At 43.3% G+C, this 18,727-nt stretch overlaps 1 protein-coding gene across 1 annotated transcript in view; it reads left to right on the top strand.

Moving 5' to 3' along the window:
• The window catches only part of LOC140910980 (EF-hand calcium-binding domain-containing protein 6-like), a 91,234-nt gene that overhangs the window by 41,257 nt on the left and 31,250 nt on the right, over positions 1-18,727 (top strand). The window contains exon 12 of the mRNA XM_073343190.1: positions 1,849-1,959. Within this exon, the coding sequence (XP_073199291.1) occupies positions 1,849-1,959 (111 nt within the window). The remainder of the gene's footprint in view (positions 1-1,848; positions 1,960-18,727) is intronic.

The raw sequence follows: 18,727 nt of genomic DNA, 5'->3' as shown, positions 1-18,727 counted from the left end.
CTGGTTTTTAACTGACCCACAGTCAGTTTGTTCCATTGCTATTAACAAACTCCAAGTGGAGAGATTCTGATCATCATTTCTTTTGAACAGCTAATAGATGTTTTGTTGTCCTGCTGCTTAGGTGACTTCAGTAATACTATGAATTCTCCTTTGCTTTTCCCAAAGCTGTAATGCACTTATATAAAGTAGGATAAGTTCCTATATCAAGTTTATAGGAAAGTTGCTGTTCTTTCTCCCCTTGTGTCTTTATGCTGCCTTGAGTGGGAGACATGCCTGCCTGCCTATCTCTGTGTCTTATCTTATGTGGCTCTTATTACTGAGGTATCTTAGTGCCCACTAAAATGATAAAAGAGATGCTGCCGATCTATTTCTTTCTCTCTCTCTCTTTCTCTTCCCTCCAGTTAGCGGGGACCAGACTTCGTTTATTTTGTATGTTTTGTTTTGGTTGGAGATTATCCATCTTCTTGAAGATGGTTGGTTCTCACTTTTAAATAAGTAGTGGCACAAATATACTAAGTCCCCCAGTCCTGCGGGTCAACTCTTTGATCCCCACAGAGTCCTAGTGTGTGGGCACAGCAGCAACCAATGCTTAACTTTGATCACGTAGCCCATTAATTTATCTCCAAAAGGCATGGCAGCATTATTTAACTACCACAGTGGATTCCCTGGAAGCTGGTTTATTGGAGCACTCTAGCCAGGTTAGGTTTAATTTGGAAAAATACTGAGAGATTGCTTTGTTTTTTCTCAGATTGACAATGTATTGACATTGCCTTAGCAATACTGAGGTGTAAATGTAACTAAGTGACACTAAAGAAATGCATCCGATGAAGTGAGTTGTAGCTCATGAAAGCTTATGCTCAAATAAATTTGTTTGTCTCTAAGGTGCCACAAGTCCTCCTTTTCTTTTTACTGAAGAAAAACTAAATCTTCTGTGAGCAAATGCAAGAAACAATTGACTCTGTCCCTCTGCATGGACTTCCTGACAAATAAACCAGGTCAAACAGGCTGATTTTATACTGTGCATTTTCTCCTTGCTCCAAATGTTTGTGAGTCAGAACTCCCTAAAAATAAGCTCTGTGAAGTTTAGAACGAATGATACCCTCACAGAGAATTTTCTTGAGTTATGTAAAGTGGCAGAGGGTGATGATGAAAATCAAAACAACAAATGAATGCTATGTTTAGTGTATGCTTTCATTGCCTGTGCAAAAGGAAAGTATATCCCCCCAAAAAGTCAGCTGTGTCTTATCAGCTTTGCAAAATGATGAATGAATGCCTTGTTCATTACTATTGCTTAAGTCATTCCTATTTATGCCAGTATTTCGAGGATTATGTTTTGATTGTTCTTGAGAGATGAAAACACTTTCTTGCTGATGAATAAACACTGCCGCTTTTTAAATATTTGTATGCAAAATGTCTTTAAAGCCATTATGAAATGCTTTCCAAAAGCATTAAGAAGCTGTTTTTCGAAAAGCCACTTTTTCTCTACGTTTTCTTTCATGCTAAACAGTCCAAATGAAAGGCCTTTCAGAGTTAACTAGTTTGAGCAATACCAGTGTTTTAGTGTAATGAATAACTTTTTATAGAGGACAATTGCAGAGAGTTCAATATGTTAGTATTTCTATTTCTGTGCCCCACCAATGCGGGATTCTGTGATAGAATTTCTTTCTTTGAGAAAGCTGAAGCGATCAAAACCCTGATTAACCTCTGATATTCACGTGGTGCTCTTGATCTTGAGGACCGAAGCAATAACAAAGAGTTAATGGCAGCCATATGCTTAGGGTATTGTGGGTACTGTTGACCCAAATGTGAACTCCGTGAGTGACTGCTGCTAACTGCTGTTTGTTTCAGGTTTGGCGTGGAGATTACTGATGAAGAGTTTGAGCTGCTACTTGACAGAATCCCCCTTGATGAAGATGGAAATGTCAGATACCCCCAGTTCATGGCCATGTTTGATTCTCGGTACTCAGCTTATACATTTTATTTCTCATTTGTTAATAGATTATTTTTTTTTGTTTAATCTAAGAGGCTTACCTAACATTGCTAAACAGGCTTAGATTTCTTAAATGTGCTCCTTTATTTCATTCATTTGTATTTCATATATATAATACGCTGATAACACTTAAGATTAGGTGATACTATCATCACATTTTATTTATAACTTAATTGCTCTTTAAATGCTTATTAATTAGTTGTTCTATTATGAAGAATACGCCATTGAGGTAAATAGTTGCATGTGATCTATCTAGTGCTAAGGAATATGATAGACTTGTAAGTACAAATTAATGATTTCTAAAAACAGTCATAGATGCTTTTAATACCTGGGTAAGAACATGTTGCATTTGCAGATTCTATGTATAGTTTGGAATGCTTTTGAGCGGGGTAGTTGCTTTATGGAGATTTTTTCCTATTCAACCTCATAAGGCCCAGATATGGATCAAGTTTAGGTTAAAAATGACATTTGAGACATTTGGTGATATTTTATTGCTGAAAATTAGGGCCTGATCCTGAAAACAATTAATCATGGTTGTGTGAGTAGCACTGTAGAAGTTAATGGGATTACTCAAGCAAGTGAGGACTACTTGTTAGAGTAAAGTTTTGAAGGAACTAGTCTTTAAATTGGAATAGAAAGTGACCACAACTTGACTCTAAGAATGGGAAAAGCAAGACTTATTTTCAATAAATTGCTTAAAAGGTTAAGATCCAATCCTGCAGTCCTTTTGTACATCAAAATCCTAAATTTTGGATGTGCAAAGTCCGCAGGATTGAGACCCTATACTGGCTCAATTACTAAAGGTGCCTTTTATATTCAGACAATAAATATGTATTTCCCATATCTTTGTTTTGAAAAGTTGTGTATGTGATGGTAAACTTATAAATGACAACCTCACTTGTACATATTCCATTTTGGGCATGCACATACTTGTGCTCACATTTCACAAAAATATACATGCATTTTTACACTTGTTTGTGCCATTTAAATAATCTGAAATGTGCACGTGTGCCATTATTAGAATTTGTACCCACAATATCCACTGAGGCCATGGGATTTGGAGGTGCAAATTCTAACACTTGCATGCACATGTGTATGTTAGAGCTATTTAAAAGCAATGTCCTATTATTCAAGTTTTAGCAGGTGTTTACACCTGCATATACAAGTGCAAATAAGGATACACCCAGTTTTGTGAGCATACACATGAAGGCCATGTCTAAGGTTTTAGAGAGAATTTACCTTGCATTATATTGAAATCATATGTTTTACTATAAAATGCAATTTATACACTGCAAACTTGGCCAATTTTCACATCTTTTATCCCACCTCTTCCTGCCTACACCAGAGACACTACAGCAGCACAGCTATGGTGCTGCAGCTGTGCCACTGTAGAGCCATAGTATAGACACTTGCTGCAGAGACGGAAGGGGTTTTTCTGTTGCTGTAGTTAATCCAACCCCTTAAGAGGCGGTAGTGTGGTCGACAGAAAAATTCTTTAACATATTGTTTACTCCTGTTGCCGAGACTTCCTCTCCAGTTCCCAGTCATATATATATCCTTCAGTCTAGTGTCAGTTCATGCCATTCCATTGAATCTTTTCCCACCAAAGTAATTAATGGCCACTTCTTAATGACGTCTAGAGGCCTCTTCTCCATTTTTAATCCTCCTTGTTATCTTTCAGGGTAACAGCCGTGTTAGTCTGTATTCGCAAAAAGAAAAGGAGTACTTGTGGCACCTTAGAGACTAACCAATTTATTAGAGCATAAGCTTTCGTGAGCTACAGCTCACTTCCTCAGATGCATATCTGTGCTGGAAATGGCCCACCTGATGATCACTTTAGATAAGCTATTACCAGCAGGACAGTGGGGTGGGAGGAGGTATTGTTTCATATTCTCTGTGTATATATAAAGCCTGCTGCAGTTTCTACGATATGCATCTGAGGAAGTGAGCTGTAGCTCACGAAAGCTTATGCTCTAATAAATTGGTTAGTCTCTAAGGTGCCACAAGTACTCCTTTTCTTGTTATCTTTGAGGTCTTTCATACAGTGATCCAACACTTTCCCCTCAAGTCTTCTTTCCAGACTTCTAGAACTCTTGCCTCTCCTGGTTCTCCTCTTTTAATTTATTTATTTTACTGCTCTATTAGCATTGCCTTCTCACCTTCCTCCCTTCCCTTTTGGTAGCTGTTCTCTAGAGCAGTACTTCTCAAGCTATCTGATGTGGGGGACCGGCAATTTTTTTTCCCAATGTGCGCGCAGACTGGCAGCCGATGGCTCACAGACCGGCACCGATCCGCGGACCACCACTTTGAGTAGCACTGATTTAGTGGTCTTTCTTTGGTACTTTCTCTTCTTTCACTCCTAGTGTGAACTGATGTACTACTCTTGTTTTAGTTTCCACTTATATGTTCATGACTCTCAAATCTATATCTTTACCCAGATTTCTCCTGCTCCATCTATGCTTCTATCACCTATTTTTGGTATTTCCTTAGGGGAATTAAATATGTCTAAAAAGAGACTTTATCTCTTTCCCCCTATTTCTCTGTCTCTGTTAACAATGGGATGATTTAATTGGGGATTGGTCCTGCTTTGAGCAGGGGGTTGGACTAGATGACCTCCTGAGGTCCCTTCCAACCCTGATATTCTATGATTCTATGAATACCACTCTCTCTCTCTAGCCACTTAAGCCTACAACCTAGGGTAATCTTTGACTCTTAACTTTCCTTCACTCGTCACAAGAGCTGTCCAAATAATTGATTTTTGTTGTTTGTTTGTTTTCTTGGCCCTACCAAAAATTTAGAAATTAAATAAGCTGATTTTTAAATTTTTTTGGTTATTTGAAAAGTAAAAAAAAACATTCATTTCAGGTCAAATGAAACATTATGTTCGACCTGAAAAGGAACATTTAGGTTTGATATTTTTAATAAAATTGAAATTACTTTCAAAATAAAAAAATGGCTTCAATTTGAAAAATCAAAACTTTAAGTTTAAAAATGTCTAAATGAAATGTCTTGATTCATTTCATTTTCAGTATTCCTTTTGCCACCCAAAACAGTGAATTTAATATGAATTCTCAAAATGTTTTGACACAGATTTTCAGAACGATGTGAATCTGAATTTTTTGGCCAAAAGACAAAACAAAACAAAACCAAAGAAGTTTGGTCTGAAAAATTTCACCCAGCTCTGATCCTCACATCCTTTTTCTCTCACCAAATCCTGTTTCCTCTGTCCGTCATCTCCACAATCAAGGGGTGACTTCATACCTGTCAATCTCAATAGCGTTTTAACTTAACCTATAGCAAGTTTTTGCCAGCTTGTAACAACCTCAGCTTTGTTCATCATGCTAATGAGGCCTAAAATGGCAATAACCCATCCCAAACAGATGTGACAAATGTTTAACTATTTACATATGTACAATGTCTATCATGATAGTTTCACATCACCAACCTAAAATAATTTTATTCATACCCAAATACCTTTGGGACTTTTCTGTTGCTGGGTTTACATTCAGTTACCAATCAGGCCCTGAGGAGCATCTGTTGTTTCTGTAGAATTTGCTCACAGAGGCAGACCCTGCCCATTTTATTTGAGTGGTGGATTCATCTCTGTAACAACTTTTCCAGTCTCAACTTCCATTGCTATATGCTCAGATTCAGTGGGCAGCCAAGCTGAAATTCTCTTCCCCTTATGCCACCTTAGATGGTCCTTATGGACAACCTTGGGTTTAGTCCTGGGACTCAATTGTATCTTGTACACCACTTCATTTATTTGGGTCAGTACTGTGTAGGGTTCCTCCCAAGGTTTATCCAGTTTAGGGTTCCTACCCTTGTTTCTTCTAGGATCGTGGAATCAGACTAGGTCCCCCCCCTTTTAAAAGTTTCCCCATATGGCCTTATATCCTACAGCCTGTTCATTTTTCAGGAGCAGATTCTTAGGTTGCAGCCCCAAGCTTCTTTAGCCAACAGACTCAAAAATTCTTTTTCCAAAGTCACTGTGATGGGCTTAACGCTTATCACCTGCAAGGCATCTGGGTGGGTAATTAACTAGTTGTCTTCTGGCCAGAGGAGGTGGAGCTAGGCCTTATAAGTAGACTGAGGGAGCTCAGTTGGATTGAGACGGCAGAGGAGCAGGTCTCTCTAGTGGGGAGAGATGCCCTGGCTAAGATAGGGTTTAACAGTCAGGAAACAATGGAAGAATACTACTACAAGAGCAGGCTAGGCTCCTACAGGGGAAGCCCTTAGGTAGGGTCAACCAGAGAACTACATTATAGCCTGAGAGGGGCAGAAAGGGTAGTTTGAAGATTTGGACTTTCATTTGGACTGTTACATGTTATCCTGGAAGGGGTTTAGACTTTCATGTGACTTGGCTGGAGGGCCAAGCCACAGAACACCCAGAGAGAAGGTGAAGGCTGGGAAAGACCATTGCAAGCCAAGGGAGCGCCCCATTGGGGACACCAGAGACAAGGATTCCATGCAACACTGTGACCAGAGACAAGGGGGCACCCACGAGGTAAAGATAGGCTAATACATATGCTACCAGAATTGGGATTTGAGACCACCTTCTGAGGAAAGGTGGAGGAACATACCAACTACCTTAAAGGTAGGTTCAGAGGGTCTGACTCACTTTTTGGGGGAAGATGGAGGACTTGTTCCATATGCTGGTAGCCCAACAGGGGCAGATGTACGTTCTGTTGTTACACCCACTACAAGGGCAGCAACAACAGTAAGAGATTCAATAGGAACATCTCCTGCAGTGCCTAGAGAAGTTGGCCCCAGGAACCCATATAGTTTCAGAATAAGAGGATTCTGGCAGACCGGTACCAGACCTGGCAAAATTGGGCCTAGGTGACGACCCTGAGGCATTTTGCATACCTTCAAGAGGTTAGAGACTGCAGCAAGGTGGACCAAATCCTCCTTGGCAGCTCGAATAGACCTGTTCCTCTTGGGAGAAGCTCAGGCAGCCTACCAAGCTTTGTCCAATGAGCAGGCACAGTCCTACAAAATTGTAAAAGAGGCCATTCTGGCCAGAAGCATACTGCCACCAGTTAGGACAGATCTTTTCCCAGAGGTGGTGTGTCCCATAGCAGCAGCACTAAGTTTATGAGACCTGGTAGCATGATGGTTGCAGCCTGACACAAACTCTTTAGACAAGGTGGTGAACCTTATAATCCTAGAACAATTCCTAAGGGTCTTGCCTACCAGAGCCCAAAGTTTGGGTCCAAATGTTTCTGCCAACTTCTAGTGATGAAACAGAGGGAGGATATAGGCCTTTATGGAAGCTGATGGAGCTGAACCACCTGAAAGAGGGATTGGATCAAAGGAACCACTCCGAGGGAAGCAAAGCAACAGAGAAGTCTGACACAGCAGTGGAAAAGGGGACACACCGAGAGATAAATTATTAGATAATTCCACAACTAAAGAAGCAAAGGAGGTAGTGCCATCTCAGTTGCCACTGGGTACCTGGGACAGGCACCTGGGAATTGGTCAGGAGAACCCAGCTGTGTGTTTCTGGCCTGGCCAGCTGGGTCATATAAGCATGGAGTGCAGCTATTTGGACTGCTGCTTCAGTCAAGTGTGTGGCTTGGGATATTCCCTTGGTAGGGGTGCACTCCAGCCTACCAGGTAACTGCTAAAGTAGTTGGATGGGAAATGAGAGGACTAATTGACTCTGGGTGCAGGCAAATGTTAGTTCAAGGGAGGAGCCTCTCAATGGTGAGAAGAGATCAGCATTTGCTGGTGTACATTTCGTGTGTACATGGAGAGACACGGGTCTACTCAACAGTGAAGATAGAAATAGAACAAAAAGGATGGATGAGCAAACTGAGGGTTGGTGTGGTGAGAGACCTCCTCTGGCCCATAACTGTAGGCAGTGACTGGCCTAATTTCCCAGCTCCATTACGAGAAAAGGTAAAGCCTGATCTAGCAGGCCATAAGACAATCCTCACCGGGACACGGTGTTCGGCTGGGTGGCCCAACGGTGAGGAGGAGTGAGGAGATGACGGGCCAGATGGAACTGGTTGAGAGAGCTGAACAGAAGATGTCAAGTCAAGATGTCAAGTTACAAGCCCTGGAGACACAGTTACACAAGGCAAACAGGGATGGGAGCTGGAAGAAGTGAAAGCCTTACAACAGAAAACAGAAGAGGAAGCAAAACAAGAGCAAGAGTTGGTTTGGATAAGGCTAGATCTAGCATATGAAAAGAATTGTCAGCAGTAGCTCAAACTGGCACTAGCTGCCCTGTGAACCATGAAACCTTCTGGTAATGGGACTTCCTGACAGTGGGGAACTAAGTCCCAATGTAAACAAAAGGTCTTTTGCCCCTCCTGGGCTCAGCTCCCAGTTCTTCTTGGGCTTGTGAGGAACTCAGCTGCCTCCAGGGTTGGCTGGGCCCAATAAACTCACAGTAAGTGACTGTGCTCCCTGATTGATCAGAAGAGCCAACAGATCATCATTTGAGCCTTGTAGCAACAGAGCACAGCGGCTGCTCAATGCATTCCACACCCACAGCTGTACCAGACCTGCTACCTGCCCAGCCCTTGCTTGAACCCTTGCCTGCTCTGCTCAAACCCTAGTCCCTGTCTGCCTCTGAACTCCTGATCCCTAACTCCTGGCTCCCACTCTTGGCTTGTCTCCTGACAACAGCTCTGGCTTTACCCTTTGGCTCTGTTCTGACTCCTGGCTCTGACCCTTGGCTTGTCTCTTGACCAGGCCTCGAGTTCTGTCCTCTCATTCTACTCTGACCACTAAGCCAGACTCCTGCTCCAACCACTTGGTTGCTCTGCTAACACCTTGGTATGTGACAGTTTGAGCAGCCCATTAGGAGATAAGAAGGTGCCCCACGCAGGGAGTTCCCCTCCAGAAAGGCCCCACCTTCTCAGACTTCTCAATGGACTTTATTGTTGCATAACTGAGTGCCCTTGAGAGCACAGTAATCCTGACCATAGTGGACCTCCTGACCAAGATGGTCCATTTTATTCCCTGGCTAACTGTTCCATCTGCTTGTGAAACCACACACACCTTTCTGGAGCACTGAATCAGCACATGCATCATTTCAGATCAAAGTCCCCACTTCATTTCTCAGTTCTGGTAAGAATTTTTCTCCCCTCACCTCAAAAGCCTACTATCTGCAGACAGTTGGCAATGCTTAAAGTTCCTGGAGCAGTACCTTTACTGTTGCCTGAATTTCCATCAGGATGATTGAAACATTTAGCTGAGTTTGTGTACAACAACTCAAGCCACACTTCAGCTGAATGGACTCCATTCTTTGCAAACTTTGGTTTTCACCCCAGTTCCATCTCGAGCTGCGCAAAGATTCAGCCATACGGGGGGGCCATGGAACTGGTATGGCACAACCAGCAAACACATCAGGAGCTCAAAGAGCACTTACTGGCCACTAAAGAAACACAGATAGAAAGCAACAACCCCCCTAGCCTTCCTTATATTTGGGGATAAGGTTTGCCTTTCGACTCAAAACCTGAAAACAGACAATATATGATACAAGCTTGACCATCAATACCTGGGTCCTTTTGGATCACTGAACAAATAAACCCAGCGGCCTACAAGCTTCAACTCCCAGAATCACTCAAGATTCAACCCATCTTTTGTGTGTCTCTCCTCAAATCATTCATTGACAACCCTTTTCTCAACTGGGTAGATCCCCTTCTACCCCCAGTAATTGTTCATGGGCGGGGGAACCATCAGGTCCTCAACTCCTGATGCATCGGAGGAAGCTCCAGTTTCTAATAGACTAGAAGGAGTACAGGCCAGAAGAGAACCAGAAAGAAATGTTCACCCTTCTGATTTCCTGTAGGAATTTCACCAAAGGTGCCATGACAACCCAGGGTTGAAGGGCCGTAGGAGGATCCCTCAATGGTCTTGGTTGCCTCATAACCCAGTGAGCTCAGCTGGGCCCAATAAACCCATGCTAAGTGACTATGCTCCCTGACCAATCAGAAGAAACAACATTTAAGCCCTGTATCAATAGCACCACAGTGGCTGTTCAATGCATTTCATGCCCACAGCTGCATCAGACCTGCTTCCTGTCCAGCTCTAGTCCCTGCCTGCCTCTGAACTCATGGTTCCTAACTCCTGGTTCTGACCCCTGGCTTGTCTCCAAACCACGATTCCAGGGGCCCATAATTAGCTCTATTCCTGTGGCTCAGTTCTCCAGTCTACTGCTGGGCCTTCTCTGCAGGAGCATCCAGCCTCCTCTGCAGTCTTTTCCCCCACTGAGCTCCCTCTGTCTACTTATAAGGCACAGATGCTTAATAGATCATCACCTCACTTTGTCCCCTCTGTTGAGAGGGGGGCTAAGCTATCAATCAATTACCTGACATCTGTGGAGTGTGTCTCTAACTGGAGGGTTTTCCCTTCTCCAGAAGGTGATGGGGAAACACCATCACAGAAAATTTCCAGGTGTTACAGAGCAAGGCTCAATTCTTTGCTTCTAATGTGGGAAACTGAAGCACATCAATAGATTATGCCCTTAACTGGGTTTTGACTATCTTGATTTCAGTGTTGCTGAGATTTGTGATGTTTCTCAGGTCCAGGAGAGTCATAGTCCTGGGAGTTTTGTGGTAATGAGCTGAAGAAGAGGACAGAGGATGAAGGCACTTGTAGGCTTTGGGTGTGGTCAGACCCTGGTCAAGTGGGATCTGATCCCCACTGAGTCCTTGCGGGCTTACCATCCTGTTCATATTTTGGACTTAATTAGTTGCTGGACTTGCTTTCAGCCACTGAGAGTGGGGTAGACTGGGTTTGGTTGGGAGTTGTGGAAAAGCTACCATAGCGTGGGATTGGAAACACTTCTGAGCCCTTCTGGAGAGACAGCTTGGCAAATTGTGTCTAGGAGAGCAAGGGAAGCTGGAGGAGGAACGCTGAGGATGCTTGGGAACTCTTCCCCATGGGCCACTCTGACTTCCGTGAGACTTCTTCCATGTTCCTTAAGTCTAAATGAGATAAAAGTGGAGAAAGTTTGACTTATCTTAAATGGAACCCAGAGGAGGAAAGTCAGTCTCTCCTAGCCCAGACAGGCTCTCTGAGCCACAGGAGGTGAGAGCAATTTGAATCAGTCATCCTCTAGGTCCAAGAAATCAAGTCCTTCTGACAAATTCTGTGCTTCAGAAGCAGGGAATTTGTATGGCATGGTTGTGGGTCAGTGAAGATGAGGTGCACTAGGAAGCATATTGGCAGTCGTAAACAGGGTCAGAGCTCAGAGATAGTTACTTAGTTTCCCCATTCTGAGTTACGGAATGAAATTTTGTAACAAGATCATCTGCAGTTGGCAGGGAAACTCTGGGTCCAGGTGTTGGTGCCTAAACCACCACAGAGGCTACTTCCAGGCTTACCTATGCCATACTGTCAGCTGGACACCTTGGAAGGGAAATGGCCCTTGAAAGGCTGCTTCTGCAGTTTTACTGGCCTGGCATTGACCAAGAAACCACCATCTTCTGTTGCCGCTTGAAGGTAACACCATACACCTAACCACAGTAGCCCTTGAAAAGATTGGGATGGATGTACTAGGGCCAGTAAAGAAGATTATTATATTTTAGTAATAACAGATTATGATATACAATATCCCAAAACCATCCTGCTATAAGCCACCACAGCAAGAACATAGCTAGAGAATTAATTCAGATATTTTAACCAGTGAGGTTGCCCTCTGAGTCTTACAGCCCAGGATCCTAAATTTACATGACACTTATTCTGACAGTTTTTGTACCTTCTCAAAATCAAGCCTGTGCAAACCGCAGTCTGCCATACCCAGCTATTTGATATTCCAGAAGGGTGGGCAGAGCCTGCCAGGAACTCAAAGCCCCTCCCCTCAGCAGAGGGGGAGAGGTGTTCCAGGACTGGGAATCAAGTGATTCTGTGGGACAAGAGAAAAAGAGGAAAAAACAGAAATGGAAGTGAGGGTCAGAGGTGTAAAACCAGGGTACCAGATGGGGACACTGAGCAAGAGAGCCCCAGACAATGCCCACTGCTCTGCGTAGAAGTCCAAGGAGTCAGTAGATGCCACACAGAACTCTGGCTGGATATGTAAAATGACCCAGGAATGGATGTGCCACCTCCAGGCTGATGAGCTGGTGGAATGTTTTAACAGAACCCTTAAAACCATGTTAGGAAGAATGAAGAGTTCGAGGTTAAAGACTGGGACAAGATTTTGCCCTATATACTCTTAACTGTGAAGGAAGTTTCCCCGCTGGCTTTCCCCGCTGTGTTATTAGACAGAAGGTAATCTTAAAAGTACTACCCTGATCCAGATGCCTGGAAGCTTCTTGGACCCGTGCTACGAGTGTGCTACAATAATAAAGAATGGACATATCTGAAGTTCTCCAAAAAAGTCAAAGCCTTAGGGGTGGAAAAATCCTTTGAACAAAATTCATTTGGATCTTGCAGCTGTCAGTGGCTTGTGCCACTAATGGATTTACTCAAAAAAAACCAGTCTCGAAGCAAATCCACTGGTCCTAGCAGTCATCTGTACAAGTTGGGTCCTGTTCAGCCTAGACATCAATAGAGTATTTAGTTCACAAACAGATGCCTCCAGGAGTGTGCTTGTGGCAGTCCCCTTGCAGCATACCAGCGCCAAGAACACCAAATCCTCTACCTCAGTAGGAGACTTTTACCTCAGGAAAGCAAATAATCTGCTATGAAATAATAATGCCTGGTGATCCCCTGGCCAGAGGGGAATTCCACAGTTATCCCCTGAGGTCTTCTTTCATCCTAGTCACAGATCATGTACCCACTGTAACTCATTGGATCCCTCTCTTCTGTGGCTTTGTGTAGAAGGTCTTTGTAGGGATTTAGATGCAGGGCCAGGGTGCAGGAGGGTGGATAGCAGGGGACTTGCTGCTCTCTAGATCACCATCCATTACTAGTGGCACAGATATCTACGCTGATATCCTAGCAAGAGTTAATGCTGCTTGAAACAGTATTAACTCCCTCTGGGTGCCTTCTGCAGCTGCTATTTAGCATGCACAAGGGGAGCCTGCCAGTGTGCAGCAGCCATAGTGCAGTGCAGAGGGACAGCTATCCTCGTTGACACTTCTGCCTTTAATCATCTGGTGGGTCCCTTCCCCACAGATCTATGGCACCTCACTTTTTCTGGATTCTTCCCTCTTGAACGGATAATTTAAGGAAACTCCATTAGGAGAACCTTAGAGAGCTTTCCTATTCTGGATGTGTATACGTTGCATAGTAAGCATGGACTCTGACTCAGGTTTAAGCCTAAGCCCCCCTTCTGTCCACACACAAATTAGTCTGACTTGGGCCAGAAAGCCCTTTGGATTCAGATGAGCAGACCCAGTTGGGAGGGTGGTTCCAAGCCTGAGTTCCCCTCTAAGTCGGGTCCAAGCCCTGTCATTTTGCAGTGTGGACACAGGTCAAACTGCAGACCTGAGTCAGAAGGTCTGCGTAGTGCAGCATGGACATATTAGCATACTTGTGAGACGTGCGTTCAGCAATTGTAAACCTACTTTTACAGTGCAGTGTGGGCGCTGAAGTGCGGGTTGGAAACAAACTGAGTCCACAAACACAGGTCCTACAGACACAGGTTTACATAGACATAGCAGAGACATACTCTCTGTGGCTCTTTCCTGCAGGTTTCTCCTCAGCAAGGGGTGATCTGGCTCTTCATTTGTTACCTGCTTATATTAAAGTAACTTCTGTGTTTAAAAAAAGCTGACATTAGGGGGTTAGACTAGATGACCCTTGAAGTCCCTAAATCTAACCCTATTTTTCAATAGTTCTATGAAACTGATTTTTTTGTACAACTAACATTTTCACTGGGAATTCAATTTACTACAAATTAAATATATGACGTTGCATTAGAATTTCAATTTTTATTTCCAAAAGAACATTTTTTTTCTAATGAATTTTAGAGTCATCACTGTGAAAGGCAGTTAGCTAAAATGATCATAAATAAAATTGCCTTTCATAGTGGTGACTCTATCTTTACACAGTGTGTAAGACCAGGCAAATATTTAGAGTTGGATTTTCAAAGGTGCTCAGCACTGGCCTAACCCTGCTGTCATTGCAGTCAGTAGTAAAACTCCCATTCACTTCAGTGGACACAGTTAGGCCATAAGTGCTTTTAAAATTTTCACCCTCAATCATTTGCCTTGTCAAATTTATTTCTACACACACTGTATAAAGAGAGACTACAGTACAATCTTCCTTAAAATGTTGATGAAATAGTTCCTGCTGCGCTGCTTATTAGGGGACAGTCGCCACTCTGAAAAGCAGTGAGCTGGAATGACTATATAGACTGATTAATTTGTCACACAAATGAGTTATTTTAAAGGGTGGATATGCAGTGGTGGTGTCACCATACTGGTCTCAGAATGGTAGAGGGACAAGGTGGGTGAGGTAACATCTTATATTGGACAAACTTGTGTTGGTGAAAGAGACAAGCTTTTGAGCTACAGCGCTCTTCTTCAGGTCTGGGAAACGTACTCAGTGTCACAGCTAAATACAAGATGGAACAGATTGTTTAGCATAAGTAGTTATATATTTCAAGGAACCATTCAAGGTGACACCCCATTCAGTCACAGGGGAAAAGGAAGGACACACCAACTCAAAGTGGCAACAGACCCCGCCAGAACAATAGATGCAAAGCCTGCAGACATATCAGTGCTACAATGATCAACACCTTCCACAACACACCTTTCAAGATCCGCGGGTCCTACGCATGCCTATCACATCATCCAGTGCACTATATGCCCCAATAACAACTATGTGGGCGAAACCAGACAATCACTACATTCTTGAATGAACTCACACAGGAAAATGATAAAACACAAAAACACCACATCACCTGTGGGTGAACAGTTTTCACAAAGCAGTCACTCTATATCTTACTTATTAGTCCTCATTTTCAAAGGAAATTGGCACAACACTTTCAAAAGACGAGCCTGGAAGCTTAAATTCATAACTTTGCTAGACACTAAAAATCATGGACTGAATAGAGACAGGTTTCAGAGTAGCGGCCATGTTAGTCTGTATTCGCAAAAAGAAAAGGAGTACTTGTGGCACCTTAGAGCCTAACAAATTTATTTGAGCGTAAGCTTTCATGAACTACAGCTCTGATGCATCCGATGAAGTGAACTGTAGCTCACGAAAGCTTATGCTCAAATAAATTTGTGAGTCTCTAAGGTGCCACAAGTACTCCTTTTCTTTTTGTGAATAGAGACACTGGATTTATGGCTTATTACAACAATCTGTGACCCACTAACAATGCCCCCTATGACTAAAGCGGTGTTAATGGGCCATTTCACCTTGAATGGTCCTTGAAGTATGTGTTGACAACTTATGCTAAACAATCTTCAGAGTAACAGCCGTGTTAGTCTGTATTCGCAAAAAGAAAAGGAGTACTTGTGGCACCTTAGAGACTAACCAATTTATTAGAGCATAAGCTTTCGTGAGCTACAGCTCACTTCATCAGATGCATATTGTGGAAACTGCAGCAGACTTTATATATACACAGAGAATATGAACCAATACCTCCTCCCACCCCACTGTCCTGCTGGTAATAGCTTATCTAAAGTGATCATCAGGTGGGCCATTTCCAGCACAAATCCAGGTTTTCTCACCCTCCACCCCCCCACACAAATTCACTCTCCTGCTGGTGATAGCCCATCCAAAGTGACAACTCTTTACACAATGTGCATGACAATCAAGTTGGACTATTTCCTGCACAAATCCAGGTTTTCTCACATCCCCCCCACCCCCATACACACACAAACTCACTCTCCTGCTGGTAATAGCTCATCCAAACTGACCACTCTTCAAGTTTAAATCCAAGTTAAACCAGAACATCTGGGGGGGGGGGTAGGAAAAAACAAGAGGAAACAGGCTACCTTGCATAATGACTTAGCCACTCCAAGTCTCTATTTAAGCCTAAATTAATAGTATCCAATTTGCAAATGAATTCCAATTCAGCAGTTTCTCGCTGGAGTCTGGATTTGAAGTTTTTTTGTTTTAAGATAGCGACCTTCATGTCTGTGATTGCGTGACCAGAGAGATTGAAGTGTTCTCCGACTGGTTTATGAATGTTATAATTCTTGACATCTGATTTGTGTCCATTTATTCTTTTACGTAGAGACTGTCCAGTTTGACCAATGTACATGGCAGAGGGGCATTGCTGGCACATGATGGCATATATCACATTGGTGGATGTGCAGGTGAACGAGCCTCTGATAGTGTGGCTGATGTTATTAGGCCCTATGATGGTGTCCCCTGAATAGATATGTGGGCACAATTGGCAACGGGCTTTGTTGCAAGGATAAGTTCCTGGGTTAGTGGTTCTGTTGTGTGGTATGTGGTTGTTGGTGAGTATTTGCTTCAGGTTGCGGGGCTGTCTGTAGGCAAGGACTGGCCTGTCTCCCAAGATTTGTGAGAGTGTTGGGTCATCCTTTAGGATAGGTTGTAGATCCTTAATAATGCGTTGGAGGGGTTTTAGTTGGGGGCTGAAGGTGACGGCTAGTGGCGTTCTGTTATTTTCTTTGTTAGGCCTGTCCTGTAGTAGGTAACTTCTGGGAACTCTTCTGGCTCTATCAATCTGTTTCTTTACTTCTGCAGGTGGGTATTGTAGTTGTAAGAAAGCTTGACAGAGATCTTGTAGGTGTTTGTCTCTGTCTGAGGGGTTGGAGCAAATGCGGTTGTATCGCAGAGCTTGGCTGTAGACGATGGATCGTGTGGTGTGGTCAGGGTGAAAGCTGGAGGCATGCAGGTAGGAATAGTGGTCAGTAGGTTTCCGGTATAGGGTGGTGTTTATGTGACCATTGTTCATTAGCACTGTAGTGTCCAGGAAGTGGATCTCTTGTGTGGACTGGACCAGGCTGAGGTTGGTGGTGGGATGGAAATTGTTGAAATCATGGTGGAATTCCTCAAGAGCTTCTTTTCCATGGGTCCAGATGATGAAGATGTCATCAATATAGCGCAAGTAGAGTAGGGGCTTTAGGGGACGAGAGCTGAGGAAGCGTTGTTCTAAATCAGCCATAAAAATGTTGGCATACTGTGGGGCCATGCGGGTACCCATAGCAGTGCCGCTGATCTGAAGGTATACATTGTCCCCAAATGTGAAGTAGTTATGCATAAGGACAAAGTCACAAAGTTCAGCCACCAGGTTAGCCGTGACATTATCGGGGATAGTGTTCTTGACGGCTTGTAGTCCATCTTTGTGTGGAATGTTGGTGTAGAGGGCTTCTACATCCATAGTGGCCAGGATGGTGTTATCAGGAAGATCACCGATGGATTGAAGTTTCCTCAGGAAGTCAGTGGTGTCTCGAAGGTAGCTGGGAGTGCTGGTAGCGTAGGGCCTGAGGAGGGAGTCTACATAGCCAGACAATCCTGCTGTCAGGGTGCCAATGCCTGAGATGATGGGGCGCCCAGGATTTCCAGGTTTATGGATCTTGGGTAGTAGATAGAATATCCCAGGTTGGGGTTCCAGGGGTGTGTCTGTGCGGATTTGATCTTGTGCTTTTTCAGGAAGTTTCTTGAGCAAATGCTGTAGTTGCTTTTGGTAACTCTCAGTGGGATCAGAGGGTAATGGCTTGTAGAAACTCGTGTGGATTTGTGCTGGAAATGGCCCACCTGATGATCACTTTAGATAAGCTATTACCAGCAGGACAGTGGGGTGGGAGGAGGTATTGGTTCATATTCTCTGTGTATATATAAAGTCTGCTGCAGTTTCCACGATATGCATCTGATGAAGTGAGCTGTAGCTCACGAAAGCTTATGCTCTAATAAATTGGTTAGTCTCTAAGGTGCCACAAGTACTCCTTTTCTTTTTGCTAAACAATCTGTTCCACCTTGTATTTATCTGTAACACTGAGTATATTTCCCAGACCTGAAGAAGAGTGCTGTGTAAGCTCAAAAGCTTGTCTTTTTCACCAACAGAAGTTGATCCAATAAAAGATATTACCTCACCCACTGGTCCCTCTACAAGATGGTTATGTCATTATTATTTATATATTTGTATTGAAATTGCACCAATCAGGATTGGGGCCCCATTGTGTTAAGCACTATAGACACAGATAACCTAAGAATAGCCCCTATCCCAAAGAATTTACAATCTAGCTAAATCCTTGTAGTATCCAACCAGCAACTACGGGCCACATTAGAAATCCGAGACCTGCTGTGACAACAGACAGGAATGACCAGGACAATGGAGAAATTTCAGCTTTCTCAGCACTGTCTGAGAAGGGGCTAAGACTAGAGGTCAGATACAAGTTAAAGTATATTCCCATTCCTTCCTCCTCGAACTCACGCCCCCTCTCCCATAGGAAGTGAACATTCCATTGCCATCAGTCCCCACACACATGGACTTCCTGCTTCTGGTTTCTAAGTCACACAGAACCAAGCATTGCAACACATTTTGGTTCCTTCTCTATTCTGCAGTCTCTGCTGGGTCTAAGTATCAGGCAACCATAATACAACTTTACTTACAGCATCTTTCATTTTTTTAACTGATTCCTAAGAGCTTCACAGAATTAAACAATATAATTATAGCATTAAATTAGACAGAAAAGCAGAAGGATGTTTTCTAATGTGATCTGAAGTGTGATGAAGACTTGCTGAGGCAGAAAGACACACAAAGGGTGTTCCAAGCATCAGGAACTGTGGAGGAGGGAAGCTTATGCACCTGCAGGGGTGAGATTATGTGGGAGCAGTGAGGGAAGTAGAAAGACAAAGTCTATGAGAGAGGCTGAAGTAACATCATGATGGGTTTTACATCTAAGG

Source organism: Lepidochelys kempii, chromosome 4, assembly GCF_965140265.1.
Source record: "Lepidochelys kempii isolate rLepKem1 chromosome 4, rLepKem1.hap2, whole genome shotgun sequence".
Lineage (NCBI taxonomy): Eukaryota > Metazoa > Chordata > Testudines > Cheloniidae > Lepidochelys > Lepidochelys kempii.
Note: the sequence above shows the minus strand (reverse complement) of the source record. Positions and strands in the feature narration are given on the sequence as shown.